This window comes from Sceloporus occidentalis, unplaced genomic scaffold (genome assembly GCF_023333645.1).
Source record: "Sceloporus occidentalis isolate IW3139 unplaced genomic scaffold, rSceOcc1.0.p SCAF_4, whole genome shotgun sequence".
NCBI lineage: Eukaryota > Metazoa > Chordata > Lepidosauria > Squamata > Phrynosomatidae > Sceloporus > Sceloporus occidentalis.
Genome location: NW_028316984.1, coordinates 69,479,264 through 69,501,625, shown reverse-complemented (window position 1 = coordinate 69,501,625; position 22,362 = coordinate 69,479,264). Strand labels below are relative to the sequence as shown.

General features: G+C 40.5%; 1 protein-coding gene across 3 annotated transcripts in view; it reads left to right on the top strand.

Moving 5' to 3' along the window:
- The window catches only part of LOC149313968 (solute carrier family 49 member 4-like), a 122,634-nt gene that overhangs the window by 65,253 nt on the left and 35,019 nt on the right, over window positions 1–22,362 (top strand). For all 3 annotated transcript variants that reach the window (XR_016281101.1, XM_089523335.1, XM_089523336.1), the window contains exons 5-7: window positions 10,679–10,787; window positions 11,449–11,516; window positions 18,693–18,820. Coding sequence is in view for 2 of the 3 variants with exons in the window: in XM_089523335.1 (XP_089379461.1) it covers window positions 10,679–10,787; window positions 11,449–11,516; window positions 18,693–18,820 (305 nt within the window). In the remaining variant the exon portion in view is untranslated. The remainder of the gene's footprint in view (window positions 1–10,678; window positions 10,788–11,448; window positions 11,517–18,692; window positions 18,821–22,362) is intronic.

Sequence of the window (22,362 nt, the reverse complement as noted above, 5' to 3'; positions counted from 1 at the left end):
TACAAAGCCACTTCTCAAACTTTTTGCATTGCTTTAAGGAACTGTGCAAAATGGGAAGCTGTAAATCTCTTTATCAATGCAAAAGTGACTTCACTTTTGGGGATGTGAACATTCCACAAATAGCAATAGAATAGCAATAGCAAGTACATTTCTATATCGCTTATCAGTGAACTAACACTCCCTAAGCAGTTTACAATGTGTAGACCAATTGCCCCAACAACTTGGGTACTCATTTTACCAACAAAAGGATGGAAGGCAGAGTGGACCCTGGAGCCCTGCCTGGGATCAAACTCACAATGTTATGGCTACAGTACAGGCATTTAAACCACTGTGCCACCAGGGCTCCCTTTCAGATTCAGTCCCCACTTTGATCCTAGGTGACTTTAATATCCACGTTGACGATTCCAATAACCCTACAACATCTCGCTTTAACTCTCTGCTAGCTTCTTTTGGCCTCCAACCACACTCCAACTCTTCAACTCATTCTCTTGGTCACTGTCTTGACCTAGTTCTTGTTGCAAACTGCGCCATTTCTGACTACCTGGCACTTGACTTTCCACTATCTGATCATCATTTAATCTCCTTTGGTCTCACTTATACTCCACCTCCTCGTAATACTGTTCAATGCCATTTTCGTGATCTTCAATCTGTTGACTCTAACCATCTTGGTCTGACCCTGGATTCATCTCTGTCTTCCCTAAATCTCGGGGATTCTGCTGATTCAGCAATGTCTTTATTTAACTCCACTCTTTCCTCGACTCTTGACCATTTTGCCCCTGTCTCTGTACGCACTTCTTCCTCTAAGACTAGGCCTCAGCCCTGGCTTGCCCCCATCATTAAGTTTCTCCGGTCCTGCTCCAGAGTGGCCGAACGTCTTTGGAGAAAGTCCAAACAGTGGGCTGATTTTATCCATTTCAAATTTGTTCTTTCTTCCTTCTCACACGCCCTCTCTATGGCAAAACAGAATTATTACAAATCATTGATCTCTGACAATGAGAGGCACCTGCAGCGTTTGTTCTCCACCTTCAACTCTTTGCTTAAACCTCCCTCTCCTCCTGTCTCTTCATCATTCTCTCCTAATGACTTTGCTAATTATTTCATCTCTAAGATTACCTCTATTCGCTCTGAGATAGTCCCCCCCCCCCCCCCGATTCTTCTTCTGCTCTTAATCTTCTATTGCCCTCGCCTAACAAATTTTCTGTGTTTCCTCCTGCCTCTTTGGATGAACTCTCTACACTTCTGAACTCTTCCCAACCTGCAACCTGTTCTCTTGATCCAATTCCTACTCGTCTTCTAATCTCTATAGCTCCCTCCTTTCTGCCCTCGCTTCTCCATATCTTCAATCTCTCTCTCTCTCTCTACAGGCTCCTTCCCGTTGGACGTCAAACATGCTCTCATTTCCCCAATTCTGAAAAAAACTTCTCTTGACCCCTCCTCTTTGTCTAGCTACCATCCGATTTCTCTTCTTCCCTTTCTTTCTAAGGTTTTTTAACGGGTTGTTATTCGCGCTGTCTTGAGTTTCTTGAAGCCAACTCCATCCTCGATCCCTTTCAGTCTGGTTTCTGCCCAAGGCATTCTACAGAGACAGCTCTCACTAAGATCTCGAATGACCTTTTACAGGCCAAGGCTAATGGCCTTTACTCTGTTCTCATCCTTCTCGATTTGTCTGCAGCCTTTGACACCGTTGATCACTTTCTCCTAATTGACATACTCTCTGACCTTGGGTTCTCAGACTCTGTTCTTGACTAGTTTAGATCTTACTTGTCTGGCCGATCTTTTGCAGTAGTTGCAGGTGGTCAGACTTCTTCGCCTGTTCCCTTATCTGTTGGAGTGCCCCAGGGCTCTGTTCTGGGTCCCCTTCTGTTTTCTCTCTACACACTGTCCTTAGGAAAACTCATTAGCTCTTTTGGTTTTTCCTACCATCTGTATGCCGATGACACCCAGTTTGTATCTTTCCGCCACTGACCTTTCTCCAAGGCTTGAACAGCAAGTTTCGTCTTGCCTCACAGCTGTCTTGCAGTGGATGCGCCATCGGCGGTTGAAGCTCAACATGTCCAAGACGGAGCTTCTTGTCTTTCCTCCTAAGTCCACCCTTCAACACTCCTTTTCTGTCTCTGTGGACAACATTTCTATTCAACCAGTCCAGCAAGCCCGCAGTCTTGGTTTTATCTTTGATTCTTCTCTGTCGTTTATCCCTCAGATCCAGACCACAGCCAAGGCTTGTAGATTCTCTTTATACAATATTGCCAAAATCCGACCATATCTCTCCGCCTCTTCTGCCAAGATCCTGGTCCATGCCCTAGTGATCTCACGACTTGATTACTGTAACGTCCTCCTCGCTGGGCTTCCTCTTTCTCACCTCCGTCCTTTAATCTCTGTCCAGCATTCACTTCCACCCACCGCTCTGACCACATCTCTCCTGTGTTGGCATCCCTTCACCAGCTCCCCCTCCCTTTCCGCATTCAGTATAAGCTCCTGCTGTCAAAATTTAAAGCCCTCCATGGACTGGCCCCTCCTTACTTATCAGACCTTCTTTCTCCTCACCTTCCCACGTGGGCCCTCCGTTCTGGTAGTCAAGGTCTTCTATCTCAGCCCAGGATTTCCTCTGCCCCATCCCGGATTCGCTCCTTTTCACTTGCTGCCCCTCACTCCTGGAACCTTCTTTTCCCACAAACAAGAGCCATCACTTCTTTAACCAGCTTCAAAACGGAGTTGAAAACCATCCTGTTTAGAGAAGCCTTCCCAGGCATTGCATAATTGTCGCTTACTATTTGATGTTCTTTTGGTGCCTGTTTATCAAACCATTTCCTGTATTGCTGTGTACTGTATATGCATTATCCTACTTGAGAGTATGTATTTTCCCTGGAAGATTAACCATCCATTATGAAGCCAAGCCCTCCCTCCAGTCCATCTGCCTTGGTCCAGGCCTTGGAGGTAGAGAGGAACTGCTGGACCTCTTACCCTTTCCCTCCACCACTCCCTTCTCCTTCTGTGTCATGTCTTTTTAGATTGTAAGCCCGAGGACAGGGAACCGTCTAACTAAAAAGATTGTATGTACAGCGCTGTGTAAATTTACAGCGCTTCATAAATAAAGGTTAATAATAATAATAATAATAATAATGACAAATGACAAACATGTCATTTCATATATATATTCAGGATTAATACTCTGAATAGATTTCTTAATGTTGAACTTAATGCTAATTCATTGGAGATGTCGTCAAATAATCTGACTAAGAGTGTGTACGTGTGTATGTGTGTGTGTGCACACACAGAGACACTTCGAGTTTTTCTCAGGGGAGGCAAGGTGGGGGATCTCTGCAGCCTAGATTAGGGACCAATGGGAATCAAGGCTTTTTATCCTGGTATAAAGTAAAGCTATATGGTCCCTTACATTTCTCAGATGGAAGCAGTTAAGAAGCATATATGCCTTTCTGAGCAGGTAACAGCTTGTTGTTCGCTTCATTTGCACTAAAGTTGTTTCACTGGGGCTTTTCTGTCAACTCCAGTTTGACAGAGTGAGGATTATGATATAGCTTTCATAGCGTCACCTTCAGTGAACAGTGAAGGTGAATTGTTTTTAAAGAGGCAAACAATTCTGAAAGAATTCTTGGACTTGTGAGTCTGTCTTGATAGAAATTGCCATCACTGTTCAAATTCTTCCTCTCTCTAAAGGCTTTCAGACTGAATATTATGCATTGTTTTACAGTGGGTTTTTTTTTTAAAAAAACTCAGGCATATTGGCGCCTTTTCTCTCCATGTTGTTGTTGTTGTTGTTGTTGTTAGCTGCCCTCAAGTCAACCTCAATTCATGGTGACTCTGTGGATAAGACATCTCCAAGAATCCCTATCCTTCACTGCCTTGCCCAGTTCCTTCAGGCTTTTGGCCATAACACCCCTGATCGAGTCTATCCATATTCTGTAGTCTTTCTCTCTTTCTTCTATCCTTTATCTGTTCAGGCATTATTGTTTTTTCCAGTGATCCATGCCTTTCATTATGTGGCCAAAGTATGATAGTCTCCAGTTGATCATCTTTACTTCCAAGGAGAGCTCTGCTCTGTTCTGTTCTGTTCAAGGACCCATCTGTTTCTCTTCTTGGCTGTCCATAATATCCTAAGTACTCTTCTCCAACACCCCATCTCGAGTGCTTCTTTCACTATCCAGCTATCACATCCATACATTGTAATTGGGAATACAGTGACCTGAATGATTCTGACTTTAGTGCTCAGTTGTATGTCTCTGCTTTTCAGTATTTTTTCTAGTTCTTTCATAGCTGCCCTTCCCATTCCTAGTCTTTTTATTATTTCTTAACCGCAGTCTCCATTCTGGTCAATGTTTGATCCTAGATATGGGAATTCTTTAACTGTTTCAATTTCCTCGTTGTGCAGCTTGAATATGTGTATTTCTTTTGTGGTCATTATTTTTGTTTTCTTTATGTTCAGCATCAGACCTACCTCTGCACTTTCATCTTTGACCTTCCTTATTAACTGTTCCAGTTTTTAGTGTCTTCTGCTAATATGGTGTCATCTGCATATCTCAGGTTGTTGATGTTGCTTCCTCCTATTTTCACTTCTCTTTTTTCTGGTTCTAATTCTGCTTTTCTTATGATGTTTTCAGCATATAAACAAGTAGGGTGATAGGATGTGGCCTTGCCTGGCCCCTTTTCCTATTGGGAATTCTCCGAATTCTGTTCTGACTGTGACCTTGGTAGATTCCTCATAAGGACTATCAAATATAGTGGGACTCCTATGTCTTTAGCTTTTCATGATCGGGGGCGGGGGGTGTGTGATGAGAGGGAAAGGGGTGGTGGTAGAGGGGCTTCAGTTAACGTATTAGTGCACAAGAAAGACAAGAGGAACCAACAGCTTTTAGGACCATGGTAAGGATGAGAGTTACATGAAATTTCTTTTCAGAGCCCCTTAAAACCACTGCAAAGCCTCACTTCATGTGGTGGTGTCTCCTACTCTTCACCAGCCCATGAAAACTCGCTTTATTAGCAGTGTATTTTATTAGATATCTCCCGAGTCTTGGGTGCAGGGCATCATTTCTGTGGCTTGAAGTGGCACCATTTACTGGAGCAAAGAATGGCAGCGGGGAAGAAGCTTTGGCAAAAAGGAGCATTCAAATTTGAAACCCTGATCAAGCTATATCAGCTTTGCCAGGACTTGCTTCTCCTTTGTTTCATCAGACGGGCTGAGAGAAAAGGTAGCAGAAGAAGTAATGTTTGTGTGTGGGGAAGACATGTCTCTGGTGAAGGAGAGGGAGGAGTACCTGGGGTTGATTCTTAGAAAGAGTCTTTTGCCTTAGAGCAGCTCCTGTAGTTAAAATGTCTCCCTTTCCCTGTCCACACCAATCCCCAGTCCGGAGCATATGGCCTCTGCAAGCCCACTATGCATACACTGGCTGCTCCTTTCTCCACCTCAACAAAGAAGAACTGAGAGTCCTTTGTTGCCAGGGAGAAGCCTTTGCACCTGCTTACCTTGGGAGCAGCAACCGAGCAGCTTGCTGAGCAGTGACCAAAAAGCTTCCGGCCTTTGCCACAAGGCCGGAATAGGTAAGAGGCCTCTCGGTCACTCTTCAGCCAGCTGCTCGGCTGCTGCTTCGAGGGTGACCAGGTGCAAAGGGAGCAACGACCAAGCAGCAAGATGAACAGCAACTGAGAAGCCTCTCACCTGCGCCAGCATTTATTGCAAGACTGGCACAATTGAGAGGGTTCTTGGTCACTGCTCAGCCACCTGCTTGGTTGCTGTTCCCAAGGTGACTGTGTGCAAAGGGAGTAGCGACCATGATTGGTTGTTTTACGCTTGCAGTAGAACAGTAGTCTTAATATCAACAAATTGGCATTGCCCAAGAGGAAAGTGGCCTGAAAAGGTTTGGGAACCACTGATCTGTTTAGTCAAATGTTTTGCTGTTGTCTATGAAACACATGCTTTATAGACCTGATATAATTTTTTGCTGGACAAGAGTCAGGATTTGAAGCAGCACATCTATTTAGGATGGTGTTTGATGTTTCAGGATTTTACACCAGTAATTATCTACTGTAAGTATTTAAATTTGATTATTATTATTATTATTATTAAACTTTATTTATATAGTGCTGTAAGTTTACACAGCGCTGTACATACAATCTTTTTAATTAGACAGTTCCCTGCCCTCAGGCTTACAATCTAAAAAGACACAACACAAAAGGAGAAGGAAATGGTGGTGGGGAAGGGGATCAGGTCCAGCATTTCTTCTCTCCCTCTCAGGCCTGGACCAAGGCAGATAGACTGGAGGGAGGGTTCTGCTTCTTAATAGAGGCTAGGCCCGATGGAGCTGGCCCTGCCTTTTCACTACCTCCCAGGCTGGATGATGACAGGTGGCATGGAGGGAGGGCTCTTCTTCTTCAGGCTAGGCCCGATGGAGTTGGGCCTGCCTTTTCATTCCTTCTAGGCCGGATGGCTTGCCATTCTTTCCTTCTGGATGATGTTGGATGGAGGGAGGGCCTTCTTCTTTTCAGGCAAGGCCTGATAAAGCTGGCCTGCCCTTCTCTTCCTCTGGATGATGGTGGATGGAGGGAGGGTTCTTCTTCTTTCAAGCAAGGCCTGATGGAGCTGACTTGCCTTTCTCCCCTTTGGATGATGGTGGATGGTGGAAGAGCTTTCTTTTTTTCAACCAAGGCCTGATGAATAATTTGTGTGGCATTATTTTGGCAATTTGCCAAAGATTTCAGAATGATGCCCTTATTATAAAGGCTGGTTGGAACAAACCTCCCAAGTGTTGGAAAGGATGAGAGGACTCAGGCTTCTTTGTGTGCATGTGGCTGTGCTGTTTCCCAGTAGGTAAGTAGGAAAGAAGGAAGCTGCCCTACATTACTGCATTTTGCATTCATTCTGTTGGATTTTTAAAATTGTTTTAATTTTTTTGGTAAATTTTATTAGAATCTTTTAGCATTTTGTTTTTGTGGCATTTGTTATTTAAGACATTAACTCCAGTAAAGAGATTTAGTGATCTTGTTTACATTCACAAATCTGTTGAACATACAGAGGTGTTGCTTTCAATGCAACTAGTGGAGGAGCTCAGTGCACACACTGGAGTTACAATGTAGATTGTGGGATGGAAATTATACTTTATAATTCTGTAGCCTATTTTTGTTTGCAGCCTGTGCACATGATTCTCATATAATTATAGAGTTGGAAGGGACCTCAAGGGCCTCTGCCAGTGGTGGAATTCATAGCTAAAGCTTTCCAGAGAAGTGCCTATCTAAGCCTCTCTTCAAATAGGGCATGTACAAGAAATGTAAAAGGGGGCAAATCACCAAAGAAGGTTACAAATGAGAGGCCAGGGAGGGAGGGAGACATTCAGGAAGGCTGAAGGTCAGAATGAGAGGTTAAGAAAGTGGGGCAGAGCAAGAAGAAGAAAGTGAAAGTTGTAAGTCTACTTTGCAACCAAGATGGCAAAATGCTTATGAAGGATAGAGATAAAATGAAACTGCTGAGCACCTGCTTTACTTCTCTCTTCTCCCAAAATGAAAACATAGCTCAACCTGGAAGAAATAAAATAAATTATGCAGCCAAGGGGCTGCAGTTTAAAATAAATAAAGAAGAAGTGGTACAAGTTCACCTAACTACTATAAAAGAATTAAAGGCGTGTTACAGACCGCCCAAAAGCGGGTGGTCTGGCGCCGGCTCCATTAGCTACGCCGAGAAGCCCCAGCGGCCAGACTACAAGGCTTCCCGGCGCAGCTAAAAAGGGGCACCGAAATGGCGCTCCTTTTTGGCCCCTGGAAGTGGCGCCGCGAGGTGCGCACTCGCGGCGTCACTTCTGCCACGCCACGTGTGGACGCTGTGTGTCCAAGACGTAAATATGGCAGCGCCCATGTGGACAGGTGCTGCCGTTTAGTACGCACTCTGCACGTCTAGGTAGAGGGGCGGTTAGGAAGGTGAGAACCGTCCTAACCCTAGCACACCCCTTCCTAACCCTAGGACGCGCGGAGTGCGTTCTAAATGGCGGTGTGTAACCTGCCAAAGTCTCCAAGATGTGATGAAGGATGCAAAAGGAATGTAGAGATGTGATAGTAGAGCCTGTGTTTATAAGGTCTGAGAAATCTTGGAAAACAGGTAAGATAGTTGCAGATGTGGAGGGCTGATGTCATCCCCAGCTTCAAAACGGGGGTTGTGAGCTGGGAAAAGATCTGGGAAGCTGTTGACAAGTCACCATGATGCTAATACCAGGGATGTCTTTAGAGTAGAATAGATCATTAAACAGATTACATTAAACAGATTACTAAGAGTCAGCATAGGTTTCCCTGTTGGCGCAGTTGATAAATGCCTGTATTGCAGCCACTCGCTCACAAACCTCCAGGTTGTGTGTGTTCAGTATCAGCCAGGGGCTCAGGAGCAACTCAGCCTGGCATCCTTCCAACGTTGCTAAAATGAGTACCCAGCTTGTTGGGCACAGTTAGCTTACACATTGTAAACCGCTTAGGGAGTGTGTAAATGCACTGATAAGCAGTATAGAAATTGCTATTGCTATTTCTCAAAAATAAGTTATGCTAGTCTAATATCACACATCCTTTGATGGAGTTGCAAACTTGGTAGGTCAGGCTGTCATTGTAGTATATCAGTTTCAGTAAGGCTTGTGAGCAAATCTTGCAGAAAAAGCTACTGTTAGAAAAGCACTTAACTATGTTCTAAAATAATACGTTTTTTTAAATTTGTATTTTCCCACTTCTCCCGATGGATCGAAGCGGGATTACATCAGGGTATATAATTCAACAATACAGATACAAATGCAATTACAAACAATTGCAGTAACAATTATTAAAAACAAAGTATAAAAACAATCATCTGTCTAAAAACATGCACCATGCAATCCTAATTAGCATCTTGAGGTAGGCTCCTGTTTGGGAATGATTACAAAATAACAAAAATTACAAAATAATCCAGTAAACTAGTCCCACAGACAATTCATGGGGGCTAAACAGACAGGCCAAAATAAAGCTGCTTCGGGTCACTTTGGAGGTATGCTGTTTAAATGGAGCGAGGCTTTAGCGCAGCTTCTAGCCTCTTAGGAAGCACGTATCATTTAAACAACATACCTCCAAAGTGACTCAAAGCAACTTTATTTTGGCCTGTCTGTTCGGGCCCATTGTTACAGCTGTAGTGTGTCATGGCTTGATGGAGCCTGTTCTTTCAAAGCACTAGAGGCAGTGGAGGAAGGAAATACACTCAGCAACATCACACATCTGTTTTGCAGTCCATGCTCCATAGCCAGTATTGGGAACCCCACACAGTGGGAACACAAATGGAGGTACAGGCAGAACCCAGTTCCTTGACAGTCTATGTTAATTTTGGACTGCAATCAAGGGACTGAAAGCATATGAGTAATATAAGCAGCAAATGAAATTGAAAAATACTATTACTTGAATTCTTTGCTAAAATTCATTGCTTTTATCACTTATTGAATGCATTCTCATTGTTTCTAACACATGTTAGCACTCAGACAGTTCAATAAAAATGCATTAGAAACTCTGTCAACAGTGAAAAAATATTAATGGTGAAGACAAGGAAGGTCTGAAAGAGAAGCATGTTCTACAGATTACAGTATTTGTGAAACATAATTAATGCTTTTTAAAAAGTACTGAGAGAAAACAGGAAATAGCAAAATAGCATTATTAATTAGTTAAGTGAAATATCAAAATACTTTATTAGTTTTTTCTGCCTCTTTATATCTAGTTTGATGGTTCACAGTCATAAATGTGGACTAGACTAAAGGTTAATTTAGCCTAAACACCTGTCACAACACTGTTTTATACACCCAGAGAAACAATTCAGATACCTCTGTACTTCAAAGGGAAGGCACACAAAGGTGGATGCATTGTAACATTTTTTGATGAACTAAGCAAACCAAATTATATACTTTACCCTGCTGAAACAGAGTGGTTGAAGAGTGATGAAAGTCCTTTTCCCTTCTCCACTTATCTAGCCCCTCTGTGTGACTGCCAAAAAATAGAGAAGCCATTCACATGCTGCTTCTTTTTCTTCCCTTCTGGGAAAGGGAAACCATGCAGTCTAGAGTCCACATGATCACAAACATGCAAAACAACTGACACACCGAAGACTGTTTGTATTACTGAAACCTGGCTTGAAGGGGTTTGCAGCCCTGTGTCTGCTGTTAGGAATCTAATTTAGGAAAGGGGTTCTCTCAACCCACCCCACTGCCTTAAGAAGTTACCCTTCCCAAGCTGATAGAGTCAATCTTGGAAGTAGTGCTGAAAAGTATGAAGTTGATTGTCTACCATGCCTGGGACACAGCACATGTGTGTGGGAATAATTTTTATTTGACATTCTCCAGTGAAATGGGTGAATATGAGCTGTGATGGGAGGCAGTCATTACTGTTGTCATGCTCAAAGCATCACCTTATCAAACCTGCCTGTAATTTCCACAAAAGTGAGAATGGACCATCTTCAGAAACTGTTGAATTCAGATACAGTATACTCTGACCCCTATGGGGGAGATTTTGCAATTTTAGTTGATAGCGTTATCTGCATCTTCATGTTACATAATAATGTCTATTAGGCTGTCTGTCCTCCTTCAGGACCCACAGGAAAGGTGAAAAATTTATATTTAAGAGAATCTAGATTTTGAATCTACGTTACATTGGCAGATTTGTTGCTAATTTTTCTTTTATTTCACAGCAACCCCCGGTTTCTGATGATTGCTCTAGCGTATGCTATACCCCTGGGTGTTTTCTCTGGGTGGTCTGGTGTTCTAGACTGGATATTAACCCCAGCTCACATAAGCCAAGTAAGTATATGTGTGCATTTTAAAGTTTTACTTACACGTCGCTGGCAAAATGCTGATTTTGTTAATGGTAGCAGAAACAATCAATCAGAAAATATTGAAGATCTTGATAGCCTGCTTTGATCTCATCTGTGTAGTATTTTAGATGTGTGAGGAACTTCAGTGTATCTTCAGTGTTGTGGCATCAGTTTGAGTTACCAAAGATACTAAAGACAAAAAGTCCACACAGACACAAATTGGGTGTGTGAGGAAAAATGACAAAAGCGAAACTTGTTGAAAATATGTATTTGAAAGTTTTTTTAAATGAAGTATTCTAAAAATGTGATGACAAAAGCGGTGAAAGTGGATAGACATAAAAGCATTTTCTGTCTTGTAATATTCAGGGCCCTCAAATGAAATTTGATTGGCAATTGCTCCAAGTCAGATGAAAGAAAATATTTCGCATGTCACAAAGTTAATTTGAGTATTTGCTTACATCTTTGGTGGTTATAAAATGAGGAGAGAGTAGACAAATTCATAGAGAATAGGTCTATTGGTCCCTGAATAAAACTGCAGTCTTCACTGCACTGTGCCTCTGAATGCAGATGCTGATGCCAAATATCATCCCAATAACTTTCTACATGCTTGAAATAACACTGTATTTTTCTCTCTTAAACCTTTCCAGGTGGATGCAGGTTGGATTGGATTTTGGTCTATTGTAGGAGGCTGTGTGTTCGGCATAGCATTGGCACGGTAAGCATCACAATCTTCCCTTCTATTTTTCTTCAGTGAAATTGTGTTTTAGTGATACTAAAATTATATCCCTGAAATTGTTTCCTGTCATCTATGACAACTGTAAAAGAACAAAAGCTTTTCTGTGAGTTGGCAATATGTTCATCTCATAACATAGTAATTTGTGTATTTTCATGATTTTTTTTACTTCATGAACACTAGAAATTCCATTTCCTCAGTCATCAAGCTGAGGTGCTCATATTATTGTTTGACAAGTGGTCCCCATCTACTTTATCCAAAGGTGGGAAAAACTACTTCAATAAAACAATCCAAGGAATTTCCTGCTTCCTTTTGGCTTTACCATCACATGAATTATGCGCATTAGGAACTTCACTAACATTTCCCTGCATATGGGCATTTGAATGTGTGAACTGGGAGCTTGTGAATCATAGGCACATACGTTTCAAATGTGGAAGATATTATTGTGACTCATATTAATCAGCCTGTAATCATATTGAGCATATGGATGCATAATTTGAATGAAATCTCATGCAAAAATAAGCTTATATACATAAAAATCAGCCAAACCAACCAATCAATCCTTTTATTTATATCCCACATTTTCCTCAAAACTGGGGTTCATCTTAAATACATACAAGTTTGGTTCACATGATCAAATTATAACTTAAAAAGCCAGAATATGCACTAGTGGCACATGCAGCCTTTTTCCTGTGCCTTCTGTGAACAAATAAGTCCTTCCTTCCTTCCTTCCTTCCTTCCTTCCTTCCTTCCTTCTTTGGAGTATTCAGCCAAAAGGCTCTTAGAGTGGCTTACAATTGTTAATTAGACATTTCTCTGCCCTCAAGTTTACAATCTAAAAAGACAAGACACAGAAGGAGAAGGGAATAGCAATGGGGAAGGGAAATAAGTCCAGCAAGTCATCTCTCCCTCTGAGACCTGGACCATGGCAGAAGGACTGGAGGGAGGGCCTTCCTCTTATTCTGGCTAGGCCTGATGGAGCTGGCCTGCCCCTCTCCCTCTCTCTGAGGCCGAATTATGGTGGATGGAAGGAAGGCCCTTCTTCCCACCGTGGCTAGGCTGATGGAGCTGGCCTGACCCCCCCCCCCCCCCCGGCCGGATGATGGTGGAGGGAGGGAGAGCCACCTTCTTTCACTTTACTTTTTTACTTTTACTTCTTTTGCTTCTCTTTATGTCTAAATTAAGAACTGTGATTAGTAGCTCACAAATAAGCCAGGATTTAAAGTAGCTATAAACTAGACATTAAACCTGATGCAGACATTTTCAGCATCCAACTGGGAGCTTCAAGGTAGATCCAGTAGACCAGTGACTGTTAAGGTCATAAGAGAGTAGAGCTGTGCTGGAATGTTGTTGCACCATTGGAGAATACAGATTCATTAAAAGTACAATTGCTGAGAGTTGTCTTTAACATAGAGCCTCTGTAGCTCTTAATTAATATGTAACAGGAACGAGTGATCAGATATGATTTTGTTCTTTGTTTGTTCATTTGCATGAATGGACTGTATGTAGTTGCATGACCTGACTTATTCAATCAAGGTTTATGGTTTAGCCTTATAGCCAAAACAGGGCATTGTGCTAAATTTGGATGTGGAAAATCCTAATGTTCAGGTGCATCATTGGCTGTGAAACCTGCAAAGATTCAGACTCACCACATAGTTTGATAGAGGTTCACATCTTCTGAGATGAGATTCACATCTCCTGAGGCGCTACGTAAGGAAATAAATTGTTAATTTTTAATTCCAGAGCCCTATCTAAAGGTCTATCTTCTGCAATATGAAGCTCCCTGTTGCAGTCATTTCCAGAGACATTTCTCCAGTGGCTGCTGCTTTTAAATGCTATGAGTTGTGTCAAAAAGATCAGTCCTTCTGTGGTGACACACTGGTTATGGAATCCCTTCCTCAAACACCTTGGTGTGGCACCTATTTTGGTAACATTAGAATATTAATGTGTGCCTTAATAATGAAATTTAGAGTGCTTCATTTGCTCTGAAGCTTTAGTGATTAGTAGATGGAATTATATTATTTTTCATCTTTTTATTATTGGTTCTTTGCCTTTTCTGCTGCTGTTTCAGTTGATGTATCTTCACAGTAATTTATTTTGCATTATTTTTATATTGATGCTTTATGATTTATTTTGCTCTAGCTATAAACTAGAATAAGTAGTAAGTTCCTTATAAATTCTTTTGGAACAGAACATGAAATAGAAATGCTCTTGCTAAAATAAAGAATTAAAAAAATCAGCACACAAATGACCAAAAAAAGATTTTTCTCATTTGGTAACTATGACTTACATTGGAGTAATTTTAAGATTCCTCCAGATATAAATCTTAACGATACAGTGGTTCTGAAATTCAGGGTCCTGATGTATCCTTGAGTGAGTCTCACAGTGAGGGTTATGTTTAATCTTCAGAGTTCTTTTTCTTTTTCCTTTTCACCAGGACAGAGGACACCATTATTGTTATCCAGATTAAGAAGTGTCCTTGCTCTTCTGGTTATAAAGACATATTTGAAAATAAGCATTACCTAGTGAAATCTCATGTCATTTATTTATTTATTTATTTATTTCATTTCATTTCATTTCATTTCTATGCCACCTTTCTCCCCAGAGGGACCCAAGGTGGCTCACAAATAAAACATTTAAAACCACTTAAAATTAAAAACAATTAAAACATCTATATCGAATATACAATCACATAATCTAAAGCAACCCCCTTCCCCATAAAACCAGGCCTGCATGATTTTAAAAAGCTTGCTTGAATAAAAATGTTTTTGCTTGTCGGCGAAAGGCGAATTCATTTTGCAATAATATCTTTGTTATACCAATGAAAAAGGTGCACAGTCTATGCAAGCTCTAACTGCTTTATCACACTGGGGGGCAAACAGGATTTAAACGAGAATTAAACTAGAGAAAACCAGGAAATACCTGATGCTTATCACACGACATTTCATGGTTTTCTTTAGTTTAACTCTCATTTAAATCCTGTTAGTTAGTTAGGCCTGTACAACATACGCCCCAGAGCTGCATGCAGCCTGCCAAAAGATTTTGGGTAGCCCACGAGGATGTGGAATGATTTCATGGCTCCTCCACTGCTTGGATTTCTCCTGAGGAGAAGGCCAGGCAGCAGAGGAGGAGGGTGAGCAAATGCTTACCAAGCAAGGCTCCTCCACCATCCAGTTTTTTCCTGGGGAGGAGGCCGAACAGCGGAGGAGGAGGATGGGCAAGGCTCTTCCACTGCTGGGCTTTCTTTTGAGGAAAGGGCCAGGCAGATGAGGATGGAATTAATATCAATAATATTAATCATTAATTTAATTATTTATTAAATTATTAAATTAATTATTGACTTAATTATTTAATTAAAACCTATCTGTGGCCTGAAGAAGTTAACCTATTTTAATTTTGTCCCCTTCCTACTGCCAAGTTGTACAGGTCTGCTCTAAGTGGTCAACACAGCTACCCCTGTGCTTGTATCACATTTCTTACTCCTGCTCGTGTATTATTCTGGAGCCTTCTGAACTTGGCGGGCCATTCTTTTCTAGCCTCAAGAAGAATGTAGCGCAGATTTGCTGAGTCAGACCTATCATGCAAATGCTGACCTTTGGTAGGCGATAAGTTGTTAAATATGTAGCCTGGTTTCCATCTCAGAATAGCTTTTAAATGACTTTTTTTGTAGCTGCTGTAAAATTGGTTTTAAATTCCACAGTGATGCAAATATTTTGTGGCGTCCAATGCCTTCTCTGAGCTATTTATTCATAATTTTAAAAAATAAAACAGCTGATAGTCTTTGTTGCCAAATATCTTTCTTTGACTGAAGAAATTTTAAAGCACCTAACATAGGATTCTGCGCACAAAAGGAGTGGCAATATGTCATGCATGATGGATGACACTCCCTTTTTCGGCCTGTTCAGCAGTTATCTGTGTAGAGTTAAATCAATGTCTGCACTGACTATAATCTGCTGAAAGTTGTAATTAGGAAAATAAGGTAATGATTCTTGTCAAGAATGGCAGACCTATGTATTTCAGTGTCAGCCTGTGGCTTACCAAGCAGGCAGCCTGGCACCTATTGTAAAAGCTTAGTGTGAGGGTACTTTTTGTTTTACCAGCTGCTAATTTTGTTGCTACCCCACGTGTTTCCATTGAAGAACTGTAATGTAGCTTTCTCCTCATTGCTAATCCCCAACACTTCCTCCCTACCACTGCTGTTAAACTGTAATATAATTTTGCCCTGTTCTCAAGCATTATTTGCAGCTAAATGCAGTATACAAAGGACACCACACTCCAGTCTCTTTTGAGCTTTTGATAATGCAAAAGCTATCATTTGGATGTCAAACTATCTCTGCACGTAGTAGGAATGTTTGTGCCTGTGGTACAAAATTATGTCTGTCAGAGGAAGGCACAGTTGGAACATAAGCCTTCAAATTCCATTATTTTGTTACCTGTAGTATATAGTACCTTCCACCATGTGAGATTTATGCCCTTAGTCTTGTCATTCTCATAGCTCGAGACCAAGAGTTTCAGATAATTTATATGGCAAGTTTATGACTTAAGAGCCTTGGATATTTTGGGCAGCTGCTGGGTTTTGTACCCTTTTGTAAGAAGCTGTCGAATGAGAGTTGAGGAGGTGAAAAAATGACTTCAAACAGTGACATTCACAAGTGTTTTGGTTTTTTGAAAACTGTGCAGCAACACAAATCAACGTCCTTTTTCTCTGACATTTTTTCTTGTTGCATTGGCTAATGATCAGAGATATTTTTCAGGTTTTGTCCTTCATAACCCAGAATTTCCTTCATCTTTTAAACTACAGCAAAGTAAAAATGCAGAAACTTTGTCACATAATGTAATAAACAGTGAGGTTGGCACCAGTAAATTGTGGATATGAACTGTAGGATGAATTTTCTGGATACACATGGGTGAAGCTTGCTTGGAAGGAGCCAATAAGTTTCTTTACTAGCCCTATGACAGGAAGGAAGTCTTGAATTTCTCCTTTTTGTTTCTTATACAAAAGAACTAGAAACTATGCAGGATACAGTTGTACATTGAGGTTCAAGGGCTGTGCCTGAATTGGTCACACAAAACTTAAGGGAAGGAGAAAGTAGAAGCAGGAGTGATGAAGTATGTTTTTGAGTGGAGAGTACATTTGGAGTAGTTAGTCGAGTACTTCTGTCCTTCTGAATGCTGGATGCCAGAGAGAGAAAAAGTAGCAGAATTGCATTACCTGCATATTCTCAGTGAAAGCCTCCTCAAAGCATTTGTTTGCAATGCTCTCCTCCAAAAGCATTTTTGGCCACAGATTCAGTGTAGAGTTAGATGACCAACAAGCTAGTTTTAATCTAGTTTTCCAGTCTTGAGAGAGTTTTCCAGAAGACAATTGAAAAACAGTACCGATAGAGAGAGGCATAGGCTTGACATATAGAAAGGTTCACCCTGGTATATGGATAATGGAATAAAGCTCAAAGTCACAAGTGAAGTTATTAAAGCACGGTGGAAAAAAGGTAGCTGTGCAAAAAAAACCAATTATGGGCAAAATGGTGTAAAATCGTGGAGACACCTTAACTGCTATATCATTTATAGGCAATAAATTTATTTTATCAGCTGCAGTAATTACTGCTAGCTTAAGAGCCCATGGATACGTAGCTCCTGTTAGGATTTCTATTTCTTTTCAGCTCAGAAATTCAAAGAGACTCCACCCTTGATATCTTAGTTACTGCAAGCCAAGATATGGTCTCCATTGTCCTGTTCCCTAATTGAAATAGCCTATGTTCTTAACCTAGGCCCAAGGAAACATAGGCCTGTTACAGACTGCCAAAATAAAGCTGCTTCGGGTCTCTTTGGAGGTATGCTATTTAAATGATGCATGCATCCTAAGAATCCGGAAGCTGCACCAAAGCTGCACTCCAGTGCTTAGGAATGGAGTGTGGCTTTGGCGCGACCTCCGGACTCTTAGGACCCATGCATCATTTAAATAGCATACCTCCAAAGAGACCCGAAGCAGCTTTATTCTGGCAGTCTGTAACAGGCCATAGCCTCCTGCTCAGTCAACAGGAGTGAAATAGGAAGAGTGAGAGACACCATTACAATACTTACTGGATACTAATTTGTGTTTGGAATTGTCATTAATGTGTGCCTTCAGGTCATTTGTGATTTATGGGTGACCCTAAGGTGACATGGGGTTTTATTAGCAAGATTTCATCAGAGCTGATTTGCTATTGCCTTCCTCTGAGGCTGACTTTTCCAAAAATTCCCCAGTGGTTTTTCATGGCTGAGCGAAAATTCAAATAGATGGACATTATTCTCTTCATGGATGGGTACATCCCATTGGATACAACTTACTGACTTGTCTTAAGGGTTTCAGATAATCCAAGTTGATCGTGCTGATATGTGCCATCCAATTACTTTGCCTTCTAGAGGGAGTGATTGAACACATCATTGTAGACTTTTGCTTCCCAATCATGGTTTATCATGACATCTCTTTCTCTCCCTAAATAAGCCAGAGTCATAAGCCATGGTGTGCTGTGTACGGCTGACTCTGGAATGTTGGGAATAGATGGGACAGAACCTCAAGGATGGTTGTCACAATACCTAAACAAGAGGTGGGGTGTGTGTGGATGTGCCTGCACGCCCACAGTTTGTCAAAGTCACTTCTGCCTTCAAGTGAGAGTGATCAGGCAGCATATGTGATAATAGTGCTCAATCCCAGTAAGTCAGGTTTTTTAGAATATTTGAATCTAGTGGAATTCTGTGGGGGAAAAACAAGTTTCCAATCAAAGCAAACATTGTCCTATAATATTAAAACAATGTAATGTTGAAACAGATAAAAATAATGTTGGCTCATGCTGCAGAACCTCTTTATTTTCATAATTACCACAGTGTATTGTGGCCCAAAGTGCTTCGTGACCTAAAACTTCTTCAGAGGGGAGCATAAAGTGAAATACATAATTTGTAAAAATAATTCCAAAGAAATCAGTGTCAAGGTAAATATGAATATGGCCACCTTTGGAGATTAATGATCCACTTGTACCAGAAAACATACTATTTGTCTGTTCTTTTGGAAATTACTGTTCCAAATATTTCCACCGTACAAATTTTGCTGAAGTGCAATGCTTTTTCTCAGTTTATAGAATATATGAAGTGTTTGTTAAGTGTGATTTATGTTTCTTTTAGGTTTGCTGATTTTATCAGAGGAATGCTGAAACTTATACTTCTCCTATTATTGTCAGGAGCAACTCTGTCATCCATCTGGTTTACTTTGACATGTTTAACAACTGTCATTCATCTTCCTTTAACCACAGGTATGCGAATGCTCATACACATCCTTCACAAATAGTTGTCTTGATAATAGTTGTTCAATATGTGGGATGTTAGGGATAATATTTTAATGCAAATTATTTAGTATAAAATAGTTCTCATTCTGAATTAAACCTAGCTCAAGGGCAGATTGGCATGCCATTCTGGAGCCAAAGTTTACTGCAATATTTCAAACCACTTTATGGCCTGTTACAGACTGCCCAAATAAAGCTGCTTCGGGTCTCTTTGGAGGTATGCTATTTAAATGATGCATGGGTCCTAAGAGTCCAGAGGTCGCACCAAAGCCACACTCCATTCCTAAGCACTGGAGTGCAGCTTTGGTGCAGCTTCCGGATTCTTAGGATGAATGCAGCATTTAAACAGCATACCTTCAAAGAGACCCGAAGCAGCTTTATTTGGGCAGTCTGTAACAGGCCTATAAATCCAACATCCTTAGTTACTGAAATTATTTTTGCTGTAGCAGAAGAGACCATTTTCTGGACCAGCAGTGCCTGTTAGATATGCGCAAGTCTATGTGTTCATTTCAAAAAACTGCTTGGGTGGGGTTAAACTAACTATTGAGTAGAAAGGCAGAAATAACTTTTAATTTTAGGTTTAATATAAAGCAAACAAATGGTCTTTTGAACGCCATTACCTTGAATTGTCTTTGGCAATTTTTTCAAGTTTGCTCTTAACTACAGAAATTTGTTAAAGAGATGGCAATGGTAACCCCCCCCTTGAAGAAACGTAACAAGAAAACCCCATGATAAGGGTTGCCTTAAGTCAGAAAACACTTGAAGGCACATAACAACAACAACAAATTCATAATAACCTGTTAACCTGGTTTCCTTGGGATTCATGTGGACAGTTGTGCGTTGCTTTTGTGATCATAGCACAAACTTGTTTTGAAATAGGAAGCTGTTATAACTTGCTTGTAATGTGTTGAACTAATGAACTTTACAATTTTCCCTTTGTTTATGGTGCAGTTATACTTTGTAACCATAGAAGATATAGTCTTGAATAATGTTAAGTTACTCAGAAATCATAGTGCAGTTTGTTGGTTCAGAGCTGCACTAAGATTTCTCACCTGACTTCACATTATGTTTTGATATCATAACATAATTTCTGTTTCTCCATACCACATCCCACCCACCTGAAATTCAGATTTATTCATCTACCACCAATGATTTTTGCATAACATCCTCCATCTGTAGGAGGTATCTTGCTGATGCTGATTAGATACTTGAGTTGTAAAATCCAGTGAAGAATTTTGATCTTTACATATTGTAAGCTTTATATGATTTACTTATTCACATGATATAGTAGCTGCACTTTAATGCCATGTTTTGCCACAGCTTTCTTCTGTTTTATAGACTTTACTTTTGGCCTCCCACCTCTTCTCTCCTGATTTTAAAGCATTCTCTTCCATTTTTGTGGCTTAGCTGCTGCCCTTTTCTGTTCGCTTGTTTCCCTTCAGTGATTTTCAATTTTTCCCTTTCATTTTTGGATCTCACGCTTTAATTTGTCCCTGTTCAATTTACCAAAAAGCCAGTTGCTAAGGAGTCAAAGTGGCATACGAAGCTCCTTGACTGCAGTTGGATGTTAATAACCTGAGAGATGGGCCACAGGGGAGTTCATACATTGGTGGCCATTCTCTAGAGCTCTGTGCAAATTTAGTCAGCTGTTCTCATTCCATTTGAGAGGTTTTCTTTCTAAAGTTTGAAAGTGTAGAAGATGTTTATTGAAGTGTAGAGGTGCCACTGCCTGGATGTTTCCTGCAAGTTGTGCACACACTTCAGTCAGGGCTGATAGAACCTGAAGCTCATTGCTGTTGAGTGGAGAAGTTCCTAATTTGATACTATACTATCAAGAAGGGAACACTTGGTCTGAAGTATTGTTCTACACCTTGCTTTCAAGATTTGACTTTGAGAGTATTTTTGGGTGATCTGCATTGTAGAAATAATGCAGTTTGACACCACTTTAAGTGCTGTAGCGCCTTCCAATGGAACCCTGGGATTTGTAGTTTTACAAGGTCTTTAGCTTTCTCTGCCAAAGCATGCTGCTGCCTCACAAAACTGCAAATCCGATTCTGTAGGATGGCTGCCATGGCAGTTGAACCAGTGTCAAACTTCGTTATTTCTACAGTGCAGATGCACTTTTGAGAACTAAAACCTCTATACTCTTTTTGTGCTGCTCTGTAACCACAGAAACTCCCTTTACCAGCTATACCACTGCGCTTAGTTTTAAATTAATGAACAGACCTTTCAATGAATACTTTTTTTATGACTATGTTCTCTGTATAAATAAATCTATCTTGTTCAAATTAATTTTGAAACTCCAAAAATTGTCCTTGGTTCATAGCTGTGCCCCAGAGATGAGTAAAGCATATTCAAATATCTGACCGTGAAGGAAAAAATGCCTAAATTACCAGTACTATAATTTTCACTTGATTGATTCTGTGAACACTTTTTCATGTTTTAAAATAATTAACTCTGGAATCTTTGATTTTAAAACCAAGTAAGCTATTTTAGCAGCAGTACAAAGCAAGGTTTGCTTAAATTGTTGTCTCTGGGATAGCAAATAATTGCAATATTCTGCCTCATCAGAGGTGAAGAGAATTATTCCCTTTGTGCTTGTCTCCACCATTGTCAGATGCTGGCAGTAGAGTAAATTTTGACAAATATTGATCCTGTTTGAGCTGCACAGGAAAACAATCATACACATTAAATTTCACTTCTTATTTACTAAGACAAAAAATGTCCAGGCTCTGCCAGGTGAAAATTACCTGTTGATACCAAACAGAAATGATAACTCCAGGTGTGTTTTGCCAGTCTCAAATGACAATACTTTCAAAGTTTCAGCACACCAAAAACATGGTTGTCTGGAAAACATATTCAGTGGTAGCTCTGTTTGTCATATAGCAAAGTCCAATGACATCCAAAATCCACCAAACAGTAATACCTTTATTGGGTCAACCAAAATGTACCATATACATGTTGCAAGCTTTTGAAACTCCACTTGCTTCCTCATCTGGCAAGGTGTTAATTAGCTTACTTGCTAATTAGCTTACTTGCTGTTCACCACTATGATCTTTGGAATAGCGGTATATAAATAAAACAAATTATTATTAATTATTATTATATAGGGGGATGGGGAAGAAGAAGATGTTAGTCATAGGGTGTGCTTTTGTTCTTGTACTCAGTTTAGCTGGTATTGAGAGCTATTTCATGCAGGCTGGCACCTCCTCCTTCTGACCATGTGGCTACTGGGAGATTCTCAAAGTCCAGGAAATGTAACTTCCATTTGCAACACAAAAAAATACTTCCTTGGCAATCTAGTATGTTTCCATCCTCTGTGAGGCCACAGGCTCCTATGTTGGGAGCTTTATGATTGTCTGGGAATTTTGTTATGATTGTCGGGGAATAATGTAAGCTGGTTCTTTGTAACACTTACTTTTTGTAACACTTTTTGCATTGCCTTTTAAAAGTAGATATATATTCTAATTTTTACTTTTTTTAGAATGATGTAGTGATGATGGATTTGGTGG